This window comes from Macaca thibetana, chromosome 15, assembly GCF_024542745.1.
Source record: "Macaca thibetana thibetana isolate TM-01 chromosome 15, ASM2454274v1, whole genome shotgun sequence".
NCBI classification, from domain to species: domain Eukaryota; kingdom Metazoa; phylum Chordata; class Mammalia; order Primates; family Cercopithecidae; genus Macaca; species Macaca thibetana.
Genome location: NC_065592.1, coordinates 108,184,093 through 108,209,328, shown reverse-complemented (window position 1 = coordinate 108,209,328; position 25,236 = coordinate 108,184,093). Strand labels below are relative to the sequence as shown.

General features: G+C 45.6%; 1 protein-coding gene across 3 annotated transcripts; it reads right to left on the bottom strand.

Annotated features, from left to right (window-relative positions):
- Positions 1 to 6,006: 6,006 nt before the first annotated feature.
- PRXL2C (peroxiredoxin like 2C) lies at positions 6,007 to 20,902 on the bottom strand. 3 transcript variants are annotated; one of them, XM_050761821.1, is made up of 7 exons: positions 20,683 to 20,902; positions 20,305 to 20,373; positions 17,513 to 17,566; positions 16,928 to 17,033; positions 10,648 to 10,779; positions 7,049 to 7,130; positions 6,559 to 6,641 (listed from the first exon to the last, which is right to left on the bottom strand). In XM_050761821.1, the coding sequence occupies exons 1-7, from the start codon at positions 20,872 to 20,874 to the stop codon at positions 6,638 to 6,640; spliced, it is 639 nt and encodes a 212-aa protein (XP_050617778.1). In that variant the 5' UTR covers positions 20,875 to 20,902; the 3' UTR covers positions 6,559 to 6,637. The 3 variants fall into 3 exon arrangements, with proteins under 3 accessions (XP_050617777.1, XP_050617779.1, XP_050617778.1); XM_050761820.1 differs by lacking the exon at positions 7,049 to 7,130 and having other exon boundaries at positions 6,007 to 6,641; XM_050761822.1 differs by lacking the exons at positions 7,049 to 7,130; positions 10,648 to 10,779 and having other exon boundaries at positions 6,007 to 6,641.
- Between the last annotated feature and the right edge of the window lie 4,334 nt (positions 20,903 to 25,236).

Here is a 25,236-nt window from a genome sequence, read left to right as displayed (position 1 = left end):
CACGATCTCAGCTCACCGCAACCTCTGTCTCCCTGGTTCAAACCATTCTCTCTCCTCAGCTTCCCAAGCAGCTGGGATTACAGGTGTGTGCCACCAAGCCCAGCTAATTTTTGTGTTCTTAGCAGAGACAGGGTTGTGCCATGTTGGCCAGGCTGGTCTCAAACTCCTGGCCTCAAGTGATCTGCCTGCCTCAGGCTTCCAAAGTGCTGGGATTACAGTCGTGAGCTGCCATGCCCCGCCGAGATTTTTTTTTCTTTGACTCATGTGTTATTTAGAAGTATGTTTTCAATCTCCAAGTATTTGGGGATTTTTCCAGTTACTGCTCTTGACTATAATTCCACTGTGGTCTGGGAGCAGGCATGCTATGAGTTCTATTATTTTTCATTTGTTAAGGTGTGTTTTAGGGTCCAGAATACAGTCTATCTTGGTGAATGTTGCATGTGAGCTTGAGAAGAACGTGTGCTATTCTGCTGTTGGATGAAGTAATGTGGAAATGTCAATTATAGTAATTTAGTGATGGTGCTGTCGAGATCAATTATGTGCTAACTGATGTTCTGCCTGCTGGACCTATCCATTTCTGATAGAGGGGTGTTGAAATCTCCACCTATAATAGTGGATTCATCCACTTCGCTTTGTGGTTCTATCAGGTTTTACTCTGTTGTCAGGAGCACACACATCGAGAATTATTATGTCTTCAGGAGGAACTGACCCCTGACCCCTTCATCATTATGTAATGGCTCCTTTCATCCCTCCTGATAACTTTCCTTGCTCTGAACTTAGCTTTGTCTGAGATCACTATAACTATTCCCACTTTCTTTTTTTTTTGAGACGGAGTCTGGCTCTGTCGCCCAGCCTGGAGTGCAGTGGCCCGATCTCGGCTCACTGCAAGCTCCGCCTCCCGGGTTCACATCCTTCTCCTGCCTCAGCCTCCCGAGTAGCTGGGACTACAGGCGCCTGCCACCTCGCCCGGCTAATTTTTCGTATTTTTAGTAGAGATGGGGGTTTCACCGTGTTACCCAGTATGGTCTCGATCTCCTGACCTCCTGATCCGCCCGCCTCGGCCTCCCAAAGTGCTGGGATTACAGGCGTGAGCCACCGCTTCCGGCCCCCACTTCTTTAGCGCATTAAATCTTTCTTCATTCATTTAGGTGTTTTTTTTGTTTTGTTTTGTTTTTTTGAGACAGAGTTTTGCTCTTGTTGCCTAGGCTGAAGTGCAATGGCGCAATCTCAGCTCACTGCAACCTCCGCCTCCCAGATTCAAATGATTCTCCTGCCTCAGCCTCCTGAGTAGTACCTGCCACCATGCCCAGCTAATTTTTTGTATTTGTAGTAGAAACAGGGTTTCACCATGTTAGCCAGGCTGGTCTTGAACTCCAAACCTCAAGTGATTCACCCACCTCGGCCTCCCAAAGTGCTGGGATTACAGGCGTGAGCCACCACGCCCGGCCTCCCATTCCCTTACTTTTAACCTTATGTGTGTATATTTAAAGTGGGTTTCTTATAGACAACATGCTGTTGGGTCTTGTTTTTTTGATCCACTCTGACAATCTTTTAATTGGCACATTTAGACCATTGACATTCAAAGTGATTATTGATATAGTTGGGTTTGTTACTGTTTTCTATTTGTTGCCCTTATTATTTGTTCCTAATTTGGCTTTTCATTCTTTTTCTCCCTTTTGTGGTTTTCACATTTTATGTGATTCCATTTCTCTCTCCCTCTTAGCATGTCAGTTATATTTATTTACTTTAAAAAAAATTTTTTTATTGGTTGCCCTAGAGTTTGCAATAGACATTTACAACGAATCCAATTCCATGTCACAGGTGGTGCAAACACCCTATAATAATAAAGTTTTTAACAAATTTATTATTATTATTTATTTATTTATTTATTTTTTTTGAGACGGAGTCTCGCTTTGTCGCCCAGGCTGGAGTGCAGTGGTGCAATCTCGGCTCACTGCAAGCTCCGCCTCCCGGGTTCATGCCATTCTCCTGCCTTAGCCTCCCAAGTAGCTGGGACTACAGGTGCCCACCACCACGCCTGGCTAATTTTTTGTATTTTTAGTAGAGGCGGGGTTTCACCGTGTTAGCCAGGATGGTCTCGATCTCCTGACCTCGTGAACCACCTGCCTCTGGCCTCCCAAAGTGCTGGGATTACAGGCTTGAGCCACCATGCCCGGCAATAACAAAATATTTCTAATTCCCTCATCTTGTCTCTTGTATCTTTGCTGTCATTCATTTATATATAAGTGTGATTCATATGTAAGCATATCTATCTATATATAAATATATATACACACATAAGCACACAAAAACACACATACATTGTTGGTATTATTATTTTGAACTGTTCTCTGTAAGATCAACTAAGAATAAGAAGAATAAGGCCAGGCGTGGTAGCTTACCCCTGTAATCCCAGCATTTTTGGAGGCTGAGGCGGGTGGATCACCTGAGGTCAGAAGTTTGAGACCAGCCTGGCAAACATGGTGAAACCCCGTCTCTACTAAAAATACAAAAATTAGCCAGGCTTGGTGGCAGGCGCCTGTAATCCCAGCTACTCGGGAGGTTGAGGCAGGAGAATCGCTTGAACCTGGGAGAAGGAGGTTGCAGTGAGCCGAGACTGCGCCATTGCAGTCCAGCCTGGGCAACAAGAGGAAAACTCCGTTTCAAAAAAAAAAAAAACCAAAAAAGAAAGAAAAAGAAAAGTATTTTAACTTCACTTACTTATTCTCCAGTGCCCTTCCTTTTTTTAATGTAGATCTGAGTTTCTGTTATCACTTTCCTTCTGAGAAACTTCTTTTAATATTTCTTGCATGACAGGTCTACTGGCGACAATGTCCCTCATTTTTTGTCTGAAGAATGTCTTTATCCTTCACTTTAGAAGGGTAATCTTTTTTCTTCTGTTAGAAAGTTATTGAAGGATAATTTTGCAGAGTACTGAATTCTAGGTTGGTGACTTTTTCCTCTTAATACTATTTCACTCCACTCTCTTCTTGCTTGCATGGTTTCTGAGGGGAAGTTGGACGTAATTCTTTTTGCTCGTCTATAGGTAAGGTAGTTTATTTCTCTCTGCCTTCTTTCAAGTTTTTTTTTTTTTTTTCAGTCTCACTCTGTCACTCAGGCTGGGAGTGCAATGGTGCAATCTTGGCTCACTGCAACCTCTGCCTCTGGGTTCAAGCGATTCTTGTGTCTCACCCTCAAGTAGCGGGGATTACAGGCACACTCCACCGTGCCCAACTAATTTTTGTATTTTTGGTAGAGACGGGTTTTCACCATGTTGGCCAAGATGGTCTTGAACTCCTGACCTCAGGTGATCTGTTCGCCCTGGCCTCCCGAAGTGCTGGAATTACAGGCACGCACCACCACACCCAGCTAATTTTTCTCCTTTAAAGCCTTTTGTACATTAATCATAGTTCTTAAAACAATTATTGGTCTGATTAATTCCAACATTCTGGCCATATCTGAATCTGGTTCTAGTGCTCATTCTATCTTTTCAAATTGTTTTTTGTCTTTTCATATGCCTTGTAATTCCTTCTTGGTAGGGGACATGATGTGCTGAGAAAGGAAAAATGAAAGGTCTTCATTCTCATCTTCACCTGGAATAGGCGGAGGAGGAGGGGGGGGGGGAGGAAGAGGAGGAGGGGAAGGAGGAAGAGGAGGAGGAGCAGGAGGAGGAGGGGGAGGAGGAGGGGGGGGGAGAAGGAGGAGGAGCAGGAGGAGGAGGGGGGGGGGGGGAGGAAGAGGGAGGGAGGGGGAGGAGGAGGAGGAGGAGGAGGAGGAGGAGGGGAGGAGGGGGGAGGGGGGGGGAGGGGGGGGAGGAGGAGGAGGGGGGAGGAGGAGGAGGAGGGGAGGAGGAGGAGGAGGAGGAGGAGGAGCAGGAGGAGGAGGGGGGAGGAGGAGGGGGGGGGGGAGAAGGAGGAGGAGCAGGAGGGAGGAGGGGGGGGGGAGGAAGGGAGGAGGAGGGGGGGGAGGGAGGAGGAGGAGCAGGAGGAGGAGGGGGGGAGGAGGAGGGGGGGGGGGGGGAGGAGGAGGAGGAGGAGGGGGAGGAGGAGGAGGAGGAGCAGGAGGAGGAGGGGGGGGAGGAGGGGGGGGGGAGGAGGAGGGGGAGGAGGAGGAGGAGGGGGAGGAGGAGGAGGAGGGGGAGGAGGAGGAGGAGGGGGAGGAGGAGGGGGGGAGGAGCAGGAGGAGGAGGGGTTGGTTTTGCTCTCAGGTGAGGCAGAGGCGGAAGAGGTGGCAGGGGAGGCAGGCACACTTGGTATAACTTTAATTGGAAAAAAATCTACATATAATTGGACCCATGTAGTCTGAACCTATGTTGCTCAAGGGTCAATTGTATATAATTTTTGCGTAAACTTGTGATTCAGCAGTTTTTTTTTTTTTTTTTTTTTTTTTTTTTTTTTTTTTTTTTTGAGACAGGGTCTCACGCTGTTGCCCAGGCTGGAGGCAGTGGCGCGATCTCGGCTCACTGCAAGCTCCGCCTCCCGGGTTCACGCCATTCTCCTGCCTCAGCCTCCTGAGTAGCTGGGACTACAGGCGCCCGCCACCGCGCCCGGCTAATTTTTGTATTTTTAGTAGAGACGGGGTTTCACTGTGGTCTCGATCTCCTGACCTTGTGATCCGCCCGCCTCGGCCTCCCAAAGTGCTGGGATTACAGGCTTGAGCCACCGCGCCCAGCCAGATTCAGCAGTTTTAAGTCTAAAATCAGCAAAGGTCACCTTTAGTATATAAAAAAAGCACAAATAGTTTAAATGAGAAATTACATTTTTATTGAATAAAAGCATTATACAAACATGAAAATATATCCAAATATTTGAATACATTAGTTTTTTTGGTAACTTTATATGCTTCATATAAAAGTATTGAGTTCAAAGCAGTATTGTACTTGCTAATAATTACCAAAATTCTGATTTTGCTATACTTTTCATCAGGATTTCTGGGACACTTCCCAACTAAACATATTAAGATTCCAGAAAAATAGGCCAGGTGTGGTGGCTCATACCTGTATTCCCAGCACTCTGGGAGGCTGAGGCAGGCGGATCACCTGAGGTCGGGAGTTCGAGACCAGCCTGATCAACATGGAGAAACCCCATCTCTACTAAAAATACAGAATTAGCCAGGCGTGGTGGCGCATGCCTGTAATCCCAGCTACTCGGGAGGCTGAGGCAGGAGAATTGCTTGAACCCAGGAGGCAGAGGTTGCAGTGAGCCAAGATTGTGCCATTGCACTCCAGCCTGGGCAACAAGAGTGAAACTCCCATCTCAAAAACAAAAACAAACAAACAAAAAGCCTTATAGTTCCCTTTCAAAAAGCATACCGACCATATTTTAAATACATATCTTAAATATCTAAAACAAATTTTTTCTCATAGCTCCCCCAACCCCCCAAAATCCTAGTGAAATGGATAGCAAGTATGTAGTTTGAGAAGGTGCTGTGGACACTGGCTATATATCAGATGTTTGGATTGCCACACCTCCTCTGAGTAAAGCAGTTAGGATGGAAAAGTGGACTGCAGCTTACATCATTTGCACTTTTGTGAAGGTTGTTATGTAGGCATAAAACTGTTGTACAATGTTTAAAGACCTTTTCCTGGCCCTACGATATTAATCATGCTCATTATGTAACAGTTGGGAAATACAGAAACGTACAGAAAAGAAAATAATAACACTGTCATCTTTTTTTTTTTTTTTTTTTTTTTTTTGGTTGAGACAGAGTCTCGCTCTGCCGCCCAGGCTGGAGTGCAGTGGCCGGATCTCAGCTCACTGCAAGCTCCGCCTCCCGGGTTTACGCCATTCTCCTGCCTCAGCCTCCCGAGTAGCTGGGACTATAGGCGCCCGCCACCTCGCCTGGCTAGTTTTTTGTATTTTTAAAGTAGAGACGGGGTTTCACCATGTTAGCCAGGATGGTCTCGATCTCCTGACTTCGTGATCTGCCCGTCTCGGCCTCCCAAAGTGCTGGGATTACAGGCTTGAGCCACCGCGCCCGGCCAACACTGTAATCTTAACACAGAGATACCTACTGGCAACATTTCAGTGTTTATTGTCTTTTTCCTAAGCATACAAAAAATACAAATATATACATATAAAAATGAAGTTACATTGTTGACAGAATTTGATATCTTGTCTTCTTCACTGAATACAATGGTCTTCTGCTGCTCTCCCGTCCCTTTATATATTCATCAGAATTTACATTGCCAAAAAAATCTTTCATTGACTGAATATACCATAATGTAAAATAATTTAAATATTTATGATTTTATAGGTTTTATAGGTTTAAAGTTATATTTTGTATATTCATTTTTGTTATTTTGTGTAAAATGTTAAAAGTTATAAAATGGAAGTATATATCACATTTTTGACAACTGATGCCTCCCAGCATGCAATTCAACTGGTTCAAGCCCCCTTTATGCTTCCCTAACTCCTCAAAGGCTGGGAAGGGACAGCAGGTTAGACACTGCACGAGGATATTGAAGGTCACATTCCAGAAGGTCCAGCTGAAAGTGACTGATTGCATTTTAAGTCACACATGGATAACTGAAGGTCTGTTTGTAAAGTTCACATGCTGAACTCCTACAAGCTGTAAAACAGAGTTGATAGGTTTGTGATCCAACCTATTCCTATCACGGTGTATAAAATGGATGTTGTTACCTAGAAGAGAATAAGAATAAAAGGCTGAGGCATAGTAAGTATTATTCATCAGATTTACTGCTTACTAAAATCAAGGAAGCTTTTCAACCTTTAATTAGTCCAAAGGGAAAAATTAATTACCTGGCATGCATTATATTCTCTATATAATGCCATAATAATTTTTAATCATGGTAATAAAGTATGACAAGGATTATGGTTAAATAAGAGCGATACTTGATGTTTTATAAGATCCAAGGGGAAAGATTTTTAAATTATAACCTTCTGTTAGGTTTTATTAAATATAATTAAATAAAATGTCCTGTCGGACGGGCAGAATACAGAACTCCCATAGATATCAAGCTGGAAAATCACATCTGTTTCTTAAATCTAATAACAGAATAAATATAATAAGGGAATAAATCACTCACTTCAAAAAATCCACTCCCAAATACTGATTTAACAGGCTATCTGTATTATAACCATAGCCCAAAAGAGGCTCCAAAATAAGGCCTGAAAAGACAGTCAGTTACAATACACTTAGATGTCCACAATCCTTACATCTGTTCAAATACAGATTTTATAATTTACAATCATCAATTTAAAATCAATCATTTAAAACCAAAATCTAGTTTGATTCTTGAACTCAAGACAAGAATTTTAACTTAAACCATTACATGTAAGTATCATATGAGGCATGTTTTCTCTTTTTTTTTTTTTTTGAGATGGAGTCTAGCTCTGTCGCCCAGGCTGGAGTGCAGTGGCGTGATCTTGGCTCACTGCAGCCTCCGCCTCCTAGGTTCAAGTGATTCTCTTGCCTCAGCCTCCTGAGTAGCTGGGACTACAGGCATGCACCACCATACCCAGCTAATTTTTGTATTTTTAGTAGAGATGAGGTTTCACCAGGTTGGCCAGGATGGTTTTGATCTCTTGACCTTGTGATCCACCCACCTCAGCCTCCCAAAGTGCTGGGATTACAGGTGTGAGCCATTGCACTGGGCCATGAGGCATGTTTTCTAAGCACAGCTGGCCTTCTGCATTCATGGGTTCTGCATCCTCATTCAACAAACCACGGATTGAAAATATTCAGGAAGGAAAGGATAGCTGCATATGTGCTGAATATGTACAGAAACATTTTTTTCCTGGTCATTATTCCCTAAATAGTACAGTACAACAACTATTTACATTGCGTTTGGTATTATAAGTAAACTAGAAGGCCAGGCACGGTGGCTCAAGCCTGTAATCCCAGCACTTTGGGAGGCCGAGACGGGCGGATCACGAGGTCAGGAGATCGAGACCATCCTGGCTAACCCGGTGAAACCCTGTCTCTACTAAAAATTACAAAAAACTAGCCGAGTGAGGTGGCGGGCGCCTGTAGTCCCAGCTACTCGGGAGGCTGAGGCAGGAGAATGGCATAAACCTGGGAGGCGGAGCTTGCAGTGAGCTGAGATCTGGCCACTGCACTCCAGCCTGGGGGACAGAGCGAGACTCCGTCTCAAAAAAAAAAAAAAAAAAAAAAGTAAGCCAGAGATGATTTAAAGTGCAGGGGAGGACATGCATAGGCTAGATCCAAATACTGCAGCATTTTATATAAGACACTTGAGCATCTCAGATTCTGGGATCCACTGCAGGTCCAGGAACCAGTCCCCCATGGATGCTGAGGGATGAACTGTATGGTCCCAAGTTGGCACACAAATGATGCTCTCCATGTGCTCTTTATTTTTTACTTATTTATTTTTTGAGATGGTGTCTCGGTCTCTCGCCCAGGCTGGAGTGCAGTGGCATGATTTTGGCTCACTGCAACCTCCACCTCCCAGGTTCAAGTGATTCTCCTGCCTCAGCCTCGCGAGTAGCTGGGACTACAGGTGCACGCCACCACTCCCGGCTAATTTTTTGTATTTTTAGTAGAGATGGGGTTTCACCATGTTAGTCAGGATTGTCTCAATCTCCTGACTTCGTGATCTGCCCGCTTCTGGCTCCCAAAGTGTTAGGATTACAGGCGTGAGCCACCGTGCCCGGCCCATGTACTCTTTATTCTTACACAACAGAAGATGTGGACAAATGATTCAGAGACATGGAGATAAGGGGCCCAAAAACATCCCCTTTTGGGTCTGAGGATAGAAATAAGTTGTTCAGAAATTTGGCTAATGTCATTCTGGGCTAATGCATAGGATTCATTCTCATTAATCAGGGCTTCTTTTTATAACTAATCTAACGTTATAAACTCACGAGAGGGAGGGAAAGGGAGATTTTGGCTATAACGTTCCAGCTGCAAAAAGTCCAAAAGTCGTATTACTCAGTCAAAACCCTCCTTCTAAAAAATATGGTATTGGCTAGGCGTGGTGGCTCACACCTGTAATCCCAGCACTTTGGGAGGCAGAGGTGGGCAGATCACAAGGTCAAGTAATTGAGACTATTCTGGCCAACCTGGTGAAACCTCGCCTCTACTAAAAATACAAAAATTAGCTGGGTGTGGTGGTGGGTGCCTGTAGTCCCACCTACTCGGGAGGCTGAGGCAGGAAAATCGCTCGAACCTGGGAGGCACCGGTTTGTAGTGAACCGAGATCGCACCACTGCACTCCAGCCTGGTGACAGAGCGAGGCTCCATCTCAAAAAAAAAAAACGTATTTATGAAAATAAATATTACTTTTATAACTCTTAATAAGCCATGCTCATTAAGATGGACAGTTTTAAAGAGGAAGAAAAAGCAAAAAGATGATCTTACAATATAGTGATTTAGGCTTTTGGACCCTGTCTGATATGGGTGTTTGTTCCTTGCTGCAATGCTGGAACACAGTAGAGATCTAATCAGTTACAATACACTTAGATGTCCACAATCCTTACATCTGTTCAAATACATCTGTTCAAACACTTAGCAGAGACAAGCCAAAGCAATCTCAGGTGGTCCACACCCATCAATAAAGTTGTTAACAGTGTGTGGCTTATAGTTGGACCTCAATCCCATTCTTTTTTTTTTTTTTTTTTTGAGAGGGAGTTTCCTTCTTGTCACCCAGGCTGGAGTGCAGTGGTACAATCTCGGCTCACTGCAACCTCCGCCTCCCAGGTTCAAGTGATTCTCCTGCTTTAGCCTCTCAAGTAGCTGGGATGACAAGCATGCACCACCATGCCCGGTAATTTTTTGTAGTTTTAGTAGAGATGGGGTTTCACCAAGTTAGCCAGGCTGGTCTCGAACTCCTGGCCTCAAGTGATCCACCCGCCTCGGCCTCCCAAAGTGCTGGGATTACAGGTGTGAGCCACCGTGCCCGGCCTCAATGGGATGAGCTGTCCCTAGCACTGACTTACTTGCTGACACTGAGTAAGTCTCCTCGTTTTGTTAGGTATAAATAACTACATGGATTCTTTTCTTGACAAAAAAAGCATGTGACGATTTTCCCCTATTCGGAAATGGTCATCTCCACTGAACATTCCTAAATAGGGGAGTGTCAAGGCCATATACAGATCACCAACCCACAGGTGACTGTGGGGAATCATCCAGGCACAGGATGATGGACACGCTCATCAAATGCATAAATATCAAAATACACGGAAGCCTTTGAAAACAAAAGAGGCCCCTCTACAAAAGCACAGCATCCTGATTGTAATACCAAGATGTCCATTTGTACAGGGTGTCTGCTTTATGAAGAAAATGGTGGCCTCTGGGCTGGGCACGGTGGCTCACGCCTGTAATCCCAGCACTTTGGGAGGCAGAGGTGGGCAAATCACAAGGTCAGGAGATCGAGACCATCCTGGCTAACATGGTGAAACCCCATCTCTACTAAAAATACAAAAAATTAGCTGGGTGTGGTGGCGGCGCCTGTAATCCCAGCTACTCGGGAGGCTGAGGCAGGAGAATGGCGTGAACCTGGGAGGCGGAGCTTGCAGTGAGCTCAGATCGCGCCACTGCACTTCAGCCTGGTGACAGAGCGAGACTCCGTCTCAAAAAAAAAAAAAGAAAAGAAAATGGCGGCCTCTGAACTTGTAAAAGGAACAAGACGTCCACTGCTGCTGACCCTGGGCTTTGAACGCTTACCTGGACCTAAAATGAGGATTCCACCTTGCTGAGCTGGGTCTCCTTGAAAATCAAAGAGCGGGCCAGTCACTGCCCGCCACAGGCTCTGAAGGCTTCCTGAGAGTAGATTTGATTTTACGTGCGGGCTCTGTCCTGAAATGTTGAAAACTGTCTTTAGACGTCATTTTATATTCAATTTGATATTAAGAAGATAATGTATTTATAGAAAACATTATCTTTCTTCCTTCAAAGAATGGTTTCTCAACCTTTTACTATCAACATTTTGGCTCAGATCATTCTTTGTCCTGCGCGACACAGGGTGTTTTGCAACATCCTTGCCTTCTATACCCACTAAATACCAGTGGCACCGTTTACCAAGTTGTAAAAACCAAAAACGGCCGGGCGCGGTGGCTCACGCCTGTAATCCCAGCACTTTGGGAGGCCGAGGCGGGCGGATCACGAGGTCAGGAGATCGAGACCATCCTGGCTAACACGGTGAAACCCCGTCTCTACTAAAAATATAAAAAATTAGCCAGGCAGCCAGGCGCGGTGGCTCAAGCCTGTAATCCCAGCACTTTGGGAGGCCGAGACGGGTGGATCACGAGGTCAGGAGATCGAGACCATCCTGGCTAACATGGTGAAACCCCGTCTCCACTAAAAAATACAAAAAACTAGCCGGGCGAGGTGGCGGGCGCCTGTAGTCCCAGCTACTCGGGAGGCTGAGGGAGGAGAATGGCGGGAACCCGGGAGGCGGAGCTTGCAGTGAGCCGAGATCTGGTCACTGCGCTCCAGCCTGGGCGACAGAGCAAGACTCCGTCTCAAAAAAAAAAAAAAAAAAAAAAAAAAAAAAAAAAATTAGCCAGGCATGGTGGCGGGCACCTGTAGTCCCAGCTACTTGGAGGCTGAGGCAGGAGAATGGCGTGAACCCAGGAGGTGGAGCTTGCAGTGAGCTGAGATGGTGCCACTGCACTCCAGCCTGGGCGACAAAGCGAGACTCCGTCTCAAAAAAAAAAAAAAAAAAAACCAAAAACGTCTTCAGACAATGCCAGATGTCTCCCAGGGGAGAGAGGAGTAAATGTCCCAGGTAAGAACTACTGCTTTAAAGGAAAACGTGATGACAGACTCACATCATTTTCCGCCAAAGAAAAATGTCAACTATAGACTTCTCAAATTAGCAGTGCTTTCCATTTTAATTCCCCGTTTATACTCTCTTTAGTCTCTCACTTATTAATAGGCAGCTACAATCCTTTTCAAGAGACATTGTGACACAGACTGTTACGTGTTGGTCAAAACATGTTTCCTCTTTCTGGGCTCACAGCTAAAGTATATTTTCCAGTCTTGGTTGCAGTTAGGCAAGGTATGTGACTACGTTACAAACAATGAGTGAAATGATCTGTGCTGCTTCCAGACCAAGCTCCTCCCACAAGTGATTCTCATGTTCCTTCTACATTCTTGGAAGGCTTGGGTTGAATATGGCAAAGCACAAGATGGAAGGTGCCTGGATCCTGGAACTGCTGCTCAAGAGGAAAAGCATCCAAATAGAAAACCCGTTCTTGAAATTTAAGATAAAAAGAAATAACCTCCTACCATGTCATGCTACTGAGACATGGAGGTTTAGCTGTGACAACAGCCACTGCAGCTACCTCTTCACTTCTCCTTGGCTGTCAGTTTTCTATTTCTGTTCTCACAGTGGCTGATACTTAATTTCCACTTCGTCTGAGCAAAGAAACTCAGTCTCTTTACTCTCCTTGTAATTAATTTTTCTCCTATCCCTGCCTTTATGTCTGTCTTTTAGCTTTTTATTTTAATGACTATGTAGCCTTTGGCCTGCCTCATTTCCTAAGATTTCCAAATATCTATTATTTCCCTTCATCTCTTCAACTCTTTGATTTCTTTCATGTTTACATTATAATGAGCATTTATCTTACCAAGAAACAAATACAGGCTCACTAGCATAGAGACTTGAGTAAAAGATTAAGTTTTACTTTGTTTTTTAAGAGACAGGGTCATGCTCTGTTGCTCAGTCTGGAGTGCAGTGGCACCATCATAGCTCACTGCAGCCTCCAACTCCTGGGCTCAGGTGATCCTTCCCCTTCGGCTTCCTAAGTAGCTGTGACCACTGACTGGTTCATGCCACCAATCCTGGCTAATTTTTAAATTTTTTTTTGTAGAGATGGGGGTCTCACTTTGTTGACCAGGCTGGTCTCAAATTCCTGGCCTCAGGAGATCCTCCCACCTCTGCCTCCCAAAGTGCTGGGATTACAAGTGTGAGCCACTGTGCCTGGCCTTGAATTTTACTATCTTATAGGATTCTATATGTGAAATAAATGTTCAGAAATCCAAACTCTCTCCTTATTTTTTAAACTTCAAAAAAATTGTTTGAGACAGGGCCTCAATCATTACCCAGACTGGAGTGCAGTGGCACAATCACGGCTCACTGCAGCCTCAACCTCCCAGACTGCAATCAATTCTCCCGCCTCAGCCTCCCACATAGCAGGGAGTAGAGGTACGCACCACCCACACAGAAGGGAGTACAGGCACGCACCACCCACACAGAAGGGAGTACAGGCACGCACCACCCACACAGAAGGGAGTACAGGCACGCACCACGCCCAGCTAATTTTTGTATTTTTTTGTAGAGACAGGGTTTTACCATGTTGCCCAGGCTGGTCTTGAACTCCTACACTCAAGAAGTCCTCCCACCTCGGCCTCCCAAAGTGCTGGGAATGCAGGTGTGAGCCACCGCGCCCGGCCCAAACTCTCTTCTTATGTTCAAAGAAGGGGTCAGTTAATATTTCAGAAATTTTAGAAATTCAACTTGAGATTCCATAGCTTAGAACTAAGTAATCTTTGTTGTCAAGCACAATCTAGTTTTGCCAGTTTGAATTTAATTCTTACGTGTCAAACTTCGTTTTTCAGTCTTCTATAAACCCAGTACTCCTTGTATGTAATGGCTTCATTTTCTTATTCTTCGTCTTTATAAAATAGGTACCATTAGTTTTAAATTATAATTGTGTATTTTTAGTGCCTTAGTTTTTCAAGTAAGACTATTCTGAGACTGACTTTGAGATTTATGCTTTATGTTTTTTTAGGGAGAAACTTTAAAAAAATCATTTTATGAGAACCTAATATTTTGTTTGGCAATGCAGTCCTTTAACACAGGTCGAAGTAGTGAAGATTTGAATACACCGTCTCTTATAATTACAAGCATATATTCAACTTAGTATTCATCTATTTACTCTGCAATTCCATATCTTTACTGTGGCAATGAATAGTGAGGTGCTACTAAAGTGAAACTCACAGTTTATATCTAAAGTGCTAAATTTTTTTTTTTTTGAGGCGGAGTCTCGCTCTGCCGCCCAGGTTGGAGTACAGTGGCTGGATCTCAGCTCACTGCAAGCTCCACCTCCCAGGTTTACGCCATTCTCCTGCCTCAGTCTCCCAAGTAGCTGGGACTACAGGCGCCCGCCACCTCGCCCGGCTAGTTTTTTGTATTTTTAGTAGAGACGGGGTTTCACCGTGTTAGCCAGGATGGTCTCGATCTCCTGACCTCGTGATCCGCCCGTCTCAGCCTCCCAAAGTGCTGGGATTACAGGCTTGAGCCACCGCGCCCGGCCTAAATTTTTTTTTTTTTTTTTTTTTTGAGACGGAGTCTTGCTCTGCCGCCCAGGCTGCAGTGCAGTGGCCGGATCTCAGCTCACTGCAAGCTCCGCCTCCCGGGTTCACGCCATTCTCCTGCCTCAGCCTCCCGAGTAGCTGGGACTACAGGCGCCCGCCACCTCGCCCGGCTAGTTTTTTGTATATTTTAGTAGAGACGGGGTTTCACCATGTTAGCCAGGATGGTCTCGATCTCCTGACCTCGTGATCCGCCCGTCTCGGCCTCCCAAAGTGCTGGGATTACAGGCTTGAGCCACCGCGCCCAGCCAATTTTTTTTTTGAGACAGAGTCTCACTCTTGTTGCCCAGGCTGGAGTGCAATGGCACAATCTCTGCTCACCGCAACCTCTGCCTTCCAGGGTCAAGCAATTCTCCTGCCTCAGTCTCCCAAGTAGCTGGGATTACAAATGTGTACCACCACACCTGGCTAATTTTGTATTTTTAGTAGAGATGGGGTTGCTCCATGTTGGTCAGGCTGGTCACGAACTCCCGACCTCAGGTGATCCGCCCGCCTTGGCCTCCCAAAGTCCTGGGATTACAGGCGTGAGCCACTGCGCCCAGCCCTAAAGTGCTAAATAATTAAACAGACCTTCTACATGCTGAGACTCTATTACAGCACATAAAAACTGTGTACCAAAAAGCAAGGTTCACAATCTGTACTGCTGATTTCCTACACTAAAGAGAGAGAAACAAGCAGACTCTGTGTTTATGCTGGATCATCATGAGTTCTAATCAAGGTCTTTTTCTTTAAACACATCAATAAATGACCCAGGCACGGTGGTTCATGCCTGTAACCCCAGCACTTTGGGAGGCCGAGGGGGGTGGATCACCTGAGGTCGAGAGTTTGAGACCAGCCTGACCAACATGGAGAAACCCCATCTCTACTAAAAATACAAAATTAGTAGGGCATGGTGGCGCATGCCTGTAATCCCAGGTACTCAGGAGGCTGGCGCAGGAGAATCGCTTGAACCCGGGAGGCAGACGTTGCGGTGAGCCGAGATCATACCATTGCACTCCAGCCTGGGCAATAAGAGTGAAACTCTGTCTCATAAAACAAAAAAACCACAAAAAAAAAAAAACAAACAAAAAACATCAATAAAGGTATCACGCACCTCTGCCTCACAAACAGCTCCCAGACCCATCTCCTCCTCTCTATCCCCTCTTGAGGCCTTGCCATTTCTTTCTAGCTTATATCTACCCTAAAACCCTGTCACGAATATCACTGGCTCTGGTTTGGCCAGCACTAATCCCTGCTCCACATGGGTTATATGACTGTCTCACTTCTCTGCTTCAAACACTTGTATAATTCCCCAGCTGCTTCAGAATAAATCCAAACTCCTTGGCACATTACCCCAGGTTCAACATAAACTGGCTATAACTTATCCCTTGGCTCACACCAATTCCCCTAGCTGGGTCTTACACTCTGGCCAGAGGGAGGGACCTGTATTTTTCTGAAGGAGTCACGTTTTCTCATGCCTTTGTGCTTTTGCACATGCTACTTTCTGTCTAGAGTGCCCTTCCCCACCCTCACTTCACCCAGCTAACTCCTTTTACAGTGAGCTGAGACCATCTCCTCTGAGAAGCCTGCCCAGATCCTTCTCCACTTAAATTGCTGACAAAGGTATTTCAAGTCAGGAATGCCTCCCTCCATCACTGGCCCTTAGATGGCATTGTGATTAGCTGTTTGTGTCTCTCTCCCAGAGTAGATGATGAGTCTGCATGCTATGTATTTTACCACTGTCCTCCTGGGAGCATCCAACACAGTGGGTATCAGACAAGACGTCAATAATATTTATTCAAAATGATTGATTTCTGTTTGAGTTGAGTTCTCTTATCTGGCATTTCAGAAACACACATAACAAGTGCAACTCAAGTTCTCTTATCTGGCATTTCAGAAACACACATAACCAGTGCAACTCAAGTTTTCTAAGCTCTATTAATTACAAGGAACTGTGGCAAGGGCAGAGAACACAGATAATGTAAGGATGAATAAACATGAAACTCTTCAACTAACTATACTCTCTGGTCCCCTTAAATGCAATAATAGAGCATATAATGAAGTGTACACGCGCACGATCTTTATGAAAATCATTTCTGTTTTCACAAAAATGGAACCACATTGAAAACACTTCTGCAGCTTATTTCCATTGAACAGTGCTTTGCTAACAGCCTTCCATGTCATTACACCCAGAAAATGAATCTTCTGGAGCCTGGTGTATCTGGACCACTTATTAGAATAATAAAAAGCGGCCCAAGGCCGGGCCTAGTGGCTCACGCCTGTAATCCCAGCACTTTGGGAGGCTGAGGCAGGTCAGGAGATCGAGACCAGCCTGGCAAATATGGTGAAACCCTGTCTCTACTAAAAATACAAAAAATTAGCTAGGCATACTGGCAGGCGCCTGTAATCCCAGCTACTCAGGAGGCCGAGGCAGGAGAATCATTTGAACCCGGGAGGTGGAGGTTGCAGTGAGCCGAGATTGCGCCACTGCACTCCAACCCGGGCAACAGAGAGAGACTCCATCTTAAAAAAAAAAAAAAAAAAAAAAAGGCCTGATTTATGAATTGACCATGTTTCCCTATGCATATATACACAAATATGAAAATACACCACCAGTGTTTTCTATTTGAGACATGTTATGTCTTACCTGAGGAGGCAATTTCTTCACCTCTTTTCATTCCCAATCTTTTATAAATTTCTCTCTCAGGATCGACATAGATTTCATGAGAATATCCAGTCAGTCTGCAAAAAGGCTGAAAAGAGAATGGTTGGAATTTTTATAAGAACAAATGAGAGAAAAGTAACGATACTCTAACTTCAGCCAATTTAGCCTACATTTAGTGGTTTAAATAATGTAATTTTTATGTCGGAAAAAGATTTTATTCTTTTTTTTTTTTTTTTTTTTTTTTGAGACGGAGTCTGGCTCTGTCGCCCAGGCTGGAGTGCAGTGGCTGGATCTCAGCTCACTGCAAGCTCCGCCTCCCGGGTTTGCACCATTCTCCTGCCTCAGCCTCCCGAGTAGCTGGGACTACAGGCGCCCGCCACCTCGCCCGGCTATTTTTTTGTATTTTTTAGTAGAGACGGGGTTTCACTGTGTTAGCCAGGATGGTCTCGATCTCCTGACCTCGTGTTCCGCCCGTCTCAGCCTCCCAAAGTGCTGGGATTACAGGCTTGAGCCACCGCGCTCGGCCAAGATTTTATTCTTTAGTCTCCCAATGTACTAGATATTTACCTCAATATGATGGTAGGATGACTGTCCAATCACTATAAGGGTGACATTTGCTTCCTTAGGAGGAAAAAAATGACATTATATATCATTAGAAATTATGCACGTTTTATACAACATCCCTTAACCCAACTCTTCTGTTTCATTCTAATGCCACCTATAGGCTTCTAGAGGAATGGAATAAACAGCAAAATTGTGTGAGTTAATGCAAAGATACGTATGGTAAAATATTAATTCAGATGTTTCTTTTGCTAAGTAGTAATTTCAAGACTTACATGTAAGACCTAAAACTGTAAAACTACTAGAAGAAAACTACAAAACTGCCACATGACATGGGTATAAACAATCATTTCTAGAATATGACCTCAAAAATACAGAAAACAAAAAGCAAAAATTGACAAATGGGACTATATCAAACTAAAAAGCTTCTGCACAGCCAAGGAAATAATCAACAGAGAAGAGACAACTCACAGATTGAGAGAAAATATCTGCAAACTACACATCTGATAAGGGGCAAATTTCCAAAGTGTAAAAGAAACTCAAACAACTTTGCAAGAAAACAACATAGCCTGATTAAAAAATGGACAAAGGGCTGAGCATGGTGGCTCACGCCTGTAATCCCAGCACTTTGGGAGGTCAAGGCAGGTGGATCACCTGAAGTCAGGAGATCGAGACCAGCCTGACCAACATGGCGAAACCCTGTCTCTACTAAAAATACAAAAATTAGCTGGGTGTGGTGGCACGTGCCTGTAATCCCAGCTACTCTAGAGGCTGAGGCAGGAGAATCACTTGACCCTAGGAGGCGAAGGCTGCAGCAAGCCAAGATTGGGCCACTGCTCTCCAGCCTGGGGGGCTGAGTGAGACTCCGCCTCAAAAAAAAAAGAAAAAAAAAGGACAAAGGATATGAATAGCTCTCAAAAGACATACAAATGGCCAAGAGATATATGAAAAGATGCTCAAAATCACTACTCATCAGGGAAATACAAATTCAAAGTACAATGAGATATAACCTCACACTTGTTAAACGGCTATCAATAAGATGCAAGATAAGTGTTTGGTGAGGATGTGGAGAAAAAGGAACTTTTGTACGCTGTTGTTAGGAATGTAAATTAGTACAGCCATTATGGAAAACAGTCTGGAAGTTACTAAAAAATCAAAAATAAACTATAATATGATTCAGCAATCCCACTACTGGGCATTTATCCAAAGGAAATGAAATCAGTATGCTGAAGAGATACCTCCACTCCCATGTTTTATTACAGCATGATTCACAATAGCCAAGATACAGAAGCAACCTCAGTGTTCAACAATGGATAAATATAAAGAAAATGCGGTATAGGCTGGGCGCAGTGACTCACGCCTGTAATCCGAGCACTTTGGAAGGCCCAGGCGGGTGGATGGGTCAGGAGTTCGAGACCAGTTTGACTGACATGGAGAAACCCCATCTCTACTAAAAATACAAAATTAGCGGGGCATGGAGGTGCATGCCTGTAATCCCAGTTACTCGGGAGGCTGAGGCAGGAGAATCGCTTGAACCCGGGAGGCGGAGGTTGCAGTGAGCCGAGATCGCGCCATTGCACTCCAGCCTGGGTGACAAGAGCGAAAACTCCGTCTCAAAAAAAAAAAAAAAAAAAAAGAAGAAAAAGAAAATGCGGTATCACAATGTAATATTATTTAGTCATAAAAAAGACATTTTTCTGTTATTTGTGACAACAGTGGATGCACCTGGAGGACATCATGTAAGTGAAATAACCCAGGCACAGGAAGAAAAATACCGCATGATCTCACTTAGCTATGGAAACGAAAAAAGTAGAGTGGAATGATGGTTACCAGAGACTGGTTACTCAGGGATGAGGAGAAGGGAGATGATCCAAGGGTACCAAGTTTCAGTTAAACAAGAGGAATAACTTTGAGAGATCTGCTGCACAGCATGGTGACTAGTTAATAATGTATACTTCAAAATTGCTTAAAGACTAGTTTTTACACGTTGTCATCACAAAAAAAATAACTAAAATCACTATCTGACATGATGGGTATATTATCTCAATTTAATCATTCCACAAAAGTAAATGCCTATCAAAATATTACACTGCATCCCATAAACATATACAATTATATATGTCAATTTTTAAAAAGAGAATAAAAGGATACGCAGACGAACAGTCAAAACATTGTTTTCGAAATGATATAGTCAATAATTCTCTATATTCTCCCCAAAGACATACTTTTAAAACTAGGCACAGTTATTTAATCAGTTTTTTCACATCCTAATTGATAAGGCCTGCTGAAAAAACATCTGTTTTACAAAGGCTGCCCAATGCCTTCCCTCAAAAAGCTCACTTGGGCACGAACTTATCTGTGCCTGAAGAAAAACAAGTATGTGGCTGTGCTAGGGAACATGGAACTTGCAGCCTATTAACATAAACATTTGCACCTTTACGATATATTAGTATTTTCCCATAATGAGCAGCTATTTGGAGTGCAACAAAATTAAAGGGAAGAAAATATCAACCATTTCCAGCATTTGTTTTAGGGCATTATCAGTCAACATTTGAGAACGGGCGCTAGGTTACCAGGCAACACCACAATTGTTAGTACGTTCACCACCAGGCAGCACCCAGTGAGTTAGGGCAGAAATAGATCTCTGACGTCTCTCTTCCTTTGGAGGGGCGAGGGTGGAGAGAGGTGCGGGGAGGGGCAATCCGGGTTGCAAGTGCGCGCTGGAGCCGCGTCCTCCCCCGCCCCGCTCGCAAGGTCTGCAGAAGCCTGCACTGGGCCGCCCACGCTCAGAAACTCACTTGTAAGAAACTCTTGGGGATTTTGGCCAGGTCCTCTACGTATTCCTTGCAGATGTAACACAGGAAATGCTGAAAGCCAATTGGGCAGAAAGGGCAAGTTAGGAACGCAGCACCCGCGCGCCCCGAAAGAGCCCGGTACTTCGCTGTGCGTGACGCGACTAAAGGCGGCGCCCGCGGGGCCGGGACAGGCTGCCCGGACGCCCGGCGCGTGGGAAGCGGGCCTTGCCCTCGTCCTGCCCCGCCCTAGTTGGGAAGCGGCCGCGGCTGGGGAGGCTGCCTTCCCGTTTCCGTCCTAAGAAGCAGGAGGCGCAGCTCGCATCCCGCAGCCTGCCCGGGACCCCGGGCCGCGCCTCCCTCCCAGCCGCGCCACCCGCTCACCCGCACGAAGACCACCACGGCGCGGCGCTCCCGGAACAGCGCGCCGAAAGGTACCCGCTGCCCGCGGGCGTCCAGCACCGGCAGCTCGGCCACGGCGGCCGCCAGGGGCTGCCCACGGTCGGGGCCGCTCGGGGCCGGGACCGGGGCGGTGCCGCCGCTAACCTGCCGCGTGACCGGGGCGGGCGCGGCCATGACGCGGGGCGGCCAAGGGCCTGGGTCCGCTCTGCCAGCGCGGGGCGGGGCGGGGCGCGCAGAGGCGGGGCGCGGGGGGAGGGGCGTGCAGGGGCGGGGCGGGGCGTGCAGAGGCGGGGCGTGCAGGGGCGGGGCGTGCAGGGGCGGGGCGGGCGGGGCGTGCAGGGGCGGGGCGGGCGGGGCGTGCAGGGGCGGGGCGGGCGGGGCGTGCAGGGGCGGGGCGGGCGGGGCGTGCAGGGGCGCGGGGGGCGGGGCGCGGGGGGCGGGGCGCGGGGCGCGGGGGGCGGGGCGCGGGGCGCGCAGGGGCGGGACCTGGCAAGCCACGGTTTCCGCCGCGCTGCGCGGGCCTGGGAGCTGCCGGAGTGAACCCCGCGGGCGGTTCTGACTCTGCTGTCAGGGTAGGGGACAGAGAGAGAACGTAAGGTCCGTACAGGGCGAGCAAACGTTATTAAGGAAGAAAGCCGCCCGCGCCCTCCGTAGCCACCTGAGCGGAGGTTCTCACCTATTCGAGAACTAATGGTATGTGTGAAAAGGTGGGCTAGGGCTGGGCCCACCTTTTGTAGACACACAGGCCGGACCTGTAATCCTAGCGACTTGGGAGGCCGAGGCGGGAAGATAATTTGAGGGCAGGAGTTCAAGACCAGTCTGGGTAGGTAACAGAGGGCAACACCATCTTCGTTTTTTAAAAAAATAAATAATAAAAATTAAAAAAAGGTGAGCTGGGAGGGATGAGGATGATGAAGTTAGATGGCTTAGCAGCTGTTTTGTAGAAATCACACACTGCCAATTCAGTTTCTCCTGGGGTGGGTAGGCAGGCATAGGGAAATCTGGGGATCTCAGCCTTTGTGAGACCAAACTGGCCCTGGATTTAGAGGTTTGTCTTTCTCGGGTTTCTCATGGGTGCTAACCGTGTGTCCGAGATTTCCAGAGCAGGACCAGGTAACATTCAGGCTCTTTGTCTTCATAAGTTTACTCACCCTTGTGTACGGATTTGGAGTTCAGAAAGTACATCCTTTATCTATGGTCTTTGTTGAGTTGAAGAATATTTCCAGGGCGGAGCACTAGGCAGGTCTATGTGACTGATGTGACTCTGCCACAAAGCGCAGGAAGGGCTGATGCTGCATCCTCTGGCTTTCACCTGTGTGAAGATTGTATACTTTATTGAGCACACATTAAGTGCTCTGTTTGAGAAGCTCTGCAGTGTGTTTAGAAAATTTTAAGCATGGGTATGTTTCTAAGTCAAGATAGTTTCTTTCTGAGACAGGGTGTCGCTCTGTTGCCCAGGCTGGAGTGCATTGGCACAATCATGGCTCACTGCAGCCTCCACCTCCTGGGCTCAAGCAGTCCTCCTGCCTCAGCCTCCCAAGTAGCTGTGATCACAGGCATGTACCACCATGCCTGGCCAATTTTTTTTAGATTTGATTTTGTAGAGACAAGGGTCTCTCTATGTTGCCCAGGCTGGTTTTGAACTCCTGGGCTCAAGCAATCTTCTTGCTTTGGCCTCCCAAAGTCCTGGGGTTACAGGCGTGAGCCACTGGGCCTGGTGAGGAGCTTTATGAGTTTTTGGAAATAAATGCATGACCAGAGTGCAGGCTGACGAATAGCACTCGCAACAGGCAGTTTGCCAGATGTCACCAAATTTATTGTAAGCAGTGTTTTGATAAGCAGAAATTGATATACAGGTAAGAATGGTGGTATTTTGGCAGCTCTAGTTAATAACTGATATCAACGAATGAAAAGTTTTCTTTCACATACTGCTTTTGGTGTCATATTTCATGTGAAATAAATGACAGGTTAGACAATTTCATTTTCAAATCCAAAGAGCCACATGACTTAGTTTTTGCAGTGATGAACTCAGATATCATCAAAACATAGTTTTGTAGGAGGAATAGTAGCCATGCAGAAATGCAGAAATTAGAAGGTATTGTCTAGGGAGCATCAGTACCTGACACTTACCAACTTACTGCTTCTCAGCTCCAAATTAACCCTTCACTATGTGCTCTGTGACAACGGACAGATTTCCTCTAAGCATCTAACCTTTGTAATGAGCAATATATTAAGCATTTTTAATAGACAATGTTGGCAGGACATTGCAGGAGGAAGGGGATTTCAAATAGTCCCCTGAGGGTAGTGGGTGGAGCTCTGCCTCTGGCACTTTACCAGGATACACACTTCCTTGGCAACACTGCAACTATTGGCCGTTCTAGCAATAACCTAGCACTTCACTTGATATGAAAACTGGAACTCGAAAGCCCTCCTAACTCCACTAGCAGCCCAATTCCTCACCTGCGCCCCCAATTCTTCACCTGTTCCCATCGAGCCACCGCTCTCTGTAGAGCCGTTGGCCAACCTGTACCCATCACCATTCCCTCTGCACTCACGCCACTGCTTGCTGATGACCTATGTCCTGCCTGCATTCTGGTGGGTTCCTTCCTGCCTTCCCCTTGACTGCACACCAGATCCAGCCTGGGCAAGCCATCAAACTTCTACACAGTAGCTATCCAGTAGGCTGACCTATACCTGCTCGCGTCAGATCTGAAACCCAGATTTGGGGAAGGGGTCCCTTTCAAGTTTATCTTCTTTATTTGTCCTTAGCCATAGGTTCCTTATATTTTCTAGACATACTTTAATCAGATTTGTTGTTTTTTCAGAGATGGGGTCTCACTATGTTTTCCAGGCTGGAGTCCAGTGGCTATTCACAGGTGCTATGATTATAGCACACTACAGTGTCATACTCCTGGCCTCAAGCAATCCTCCTGCCTGAGCCTCTTGAGTAGCTGAGACTACAGGTGCATGCCGCCATGCCTGGCTGATCAGAGTTTACTCATTCATTATATTAAACTTTACCTGTTTAACCTACAGTGTGGTTTCAGTCTCATTATTGGACCCAGACTAATACAGTACCTTTAGATACTATGATTAAAGAAAAGTAAATGTAAACTATTACCGTTTCCATTCTGTTATTATTTAGGAATGACCTACTAATATTTGTTATAATTTGACATAATATTTCATATGTCCATGGTTTAAAAGAAATCAAAGAACACACACTGAAAAATACAGAGACAGCACTACATGAGTGTAGAGTTGCCAGTGTAGCTACTGTGTTGCCCAAGAAAGCCTCCTCCAGAATATCTTCTGACAAGTTCAACTAGAGATTCAACTACCAAGAATACAGCTCTGAGGGGACAACACCAACTTTTTCTTAATTTGTTAACTTTAAAAAATCTTTCTCCCTTTTGTGGTAAAATATAAATGACATAAAATTTCCCACTTTAACCACTTTTAAATGTATAATTCATTGGCATTAAGTACATTCACACTGTTGTGCAGCCTGCACCATCATCCATCTCCAGAACTTTTATATCATCTCGAACTGTAACTCCATAACCATTAAACACTAACTCCCCATTCCCTGCTTTACCTAGCCCCTGGCAACCACCATTCTACTTTTTATCTCTATGCGTTTGATTACTGTAGTTATCTTGTATAACTGGAATCAAACAGCATTTGTCCATTTGTGATTAACTTACTTCACTTGGCACAATGTCTTCAAGGTTCATCCTTGTTGCACCATGTGACAGGATTTCCTTCCTGTTTAAGCCTGAATAATATTCCATTGAATGTATCTACCGCATTTTCTTTATCCATTCATCTGTTGATGGACATGTGGGTTGTGTCCATCCTTTGGCTATTATGAATAAAGCTACTGTGTATGTGGGTGCACAATTCATTAATTTTTTTTTTTTTTTTTTGAGACGGAGTCTCACTCTGTCCCCAGGCTGGACTGCAGTGGTGCGATCTCTGCTCACTGCAAGCACCGCCTCCCAGGTTCGCGCCATTCTCCAGCCTCAGCCTCCCGAGTAGCTGGGACTACAGGCACCTGCCAACACGCCCGGCTAATTTTTTGTATTTTTAGTGGAGACGGGGTTTCACTGTGTTAGCCAGGATGGTCTCAATCTCCTGACCTCGTGATCCACCCGCCTCGGCCTCCCAAAGTGCTGGGATTACAGGCGTGAGCCACTGTGCCCGGTCTCATTAATTTTTTGAGTGTTGTATTAGGGGTCCCCAGAAGAGAACCAGACCATATAGATCTATTGGATCTCTCTAGAGATCTATATATAGATATCTATAGATATAGATCTATATATAGATATCTATAGATATAGATCTATATATCTGTGTATGTATATCTCTGTGTATGTATATATCTCTATATAAAGAGACATTATATATGTATTTAAAATGGAGAGAGAGAGTGTGTGAATTTTATTTATTTATTTATTATTTGAAACGGAGTTTCACTCTCGTTGCCCAGGATGGGGTACAATAGCGCGATCTCAGATCACTGCAACCTCCGCC

Excerpts from the sequence above, each read along its gene's own strand:
- PRXL2C (XM_050761820.1), bottom strand. The coding sequence starts at position 20,874 with ATGGCCGCGCCCGCCCCGGTCACGCGGCAGGTTAGCGGCGGCACCGCC. Across the intron at positions 10,780-16,927 it reads TGAAGAAATTGCCTCCTCAG|GACAGAGCCCGCACGTAAAA; the intron begins GTAAGACATAAC and ends TCAACATTTCAG. Across the intron at positions 6,642-10,647 it reads AATCCTCATTTTAGGTCCAG|GTAACAACATCCATTTTATA; the intron begins GTAAGCGTTCAA and ends ATTCTCTTCTAG.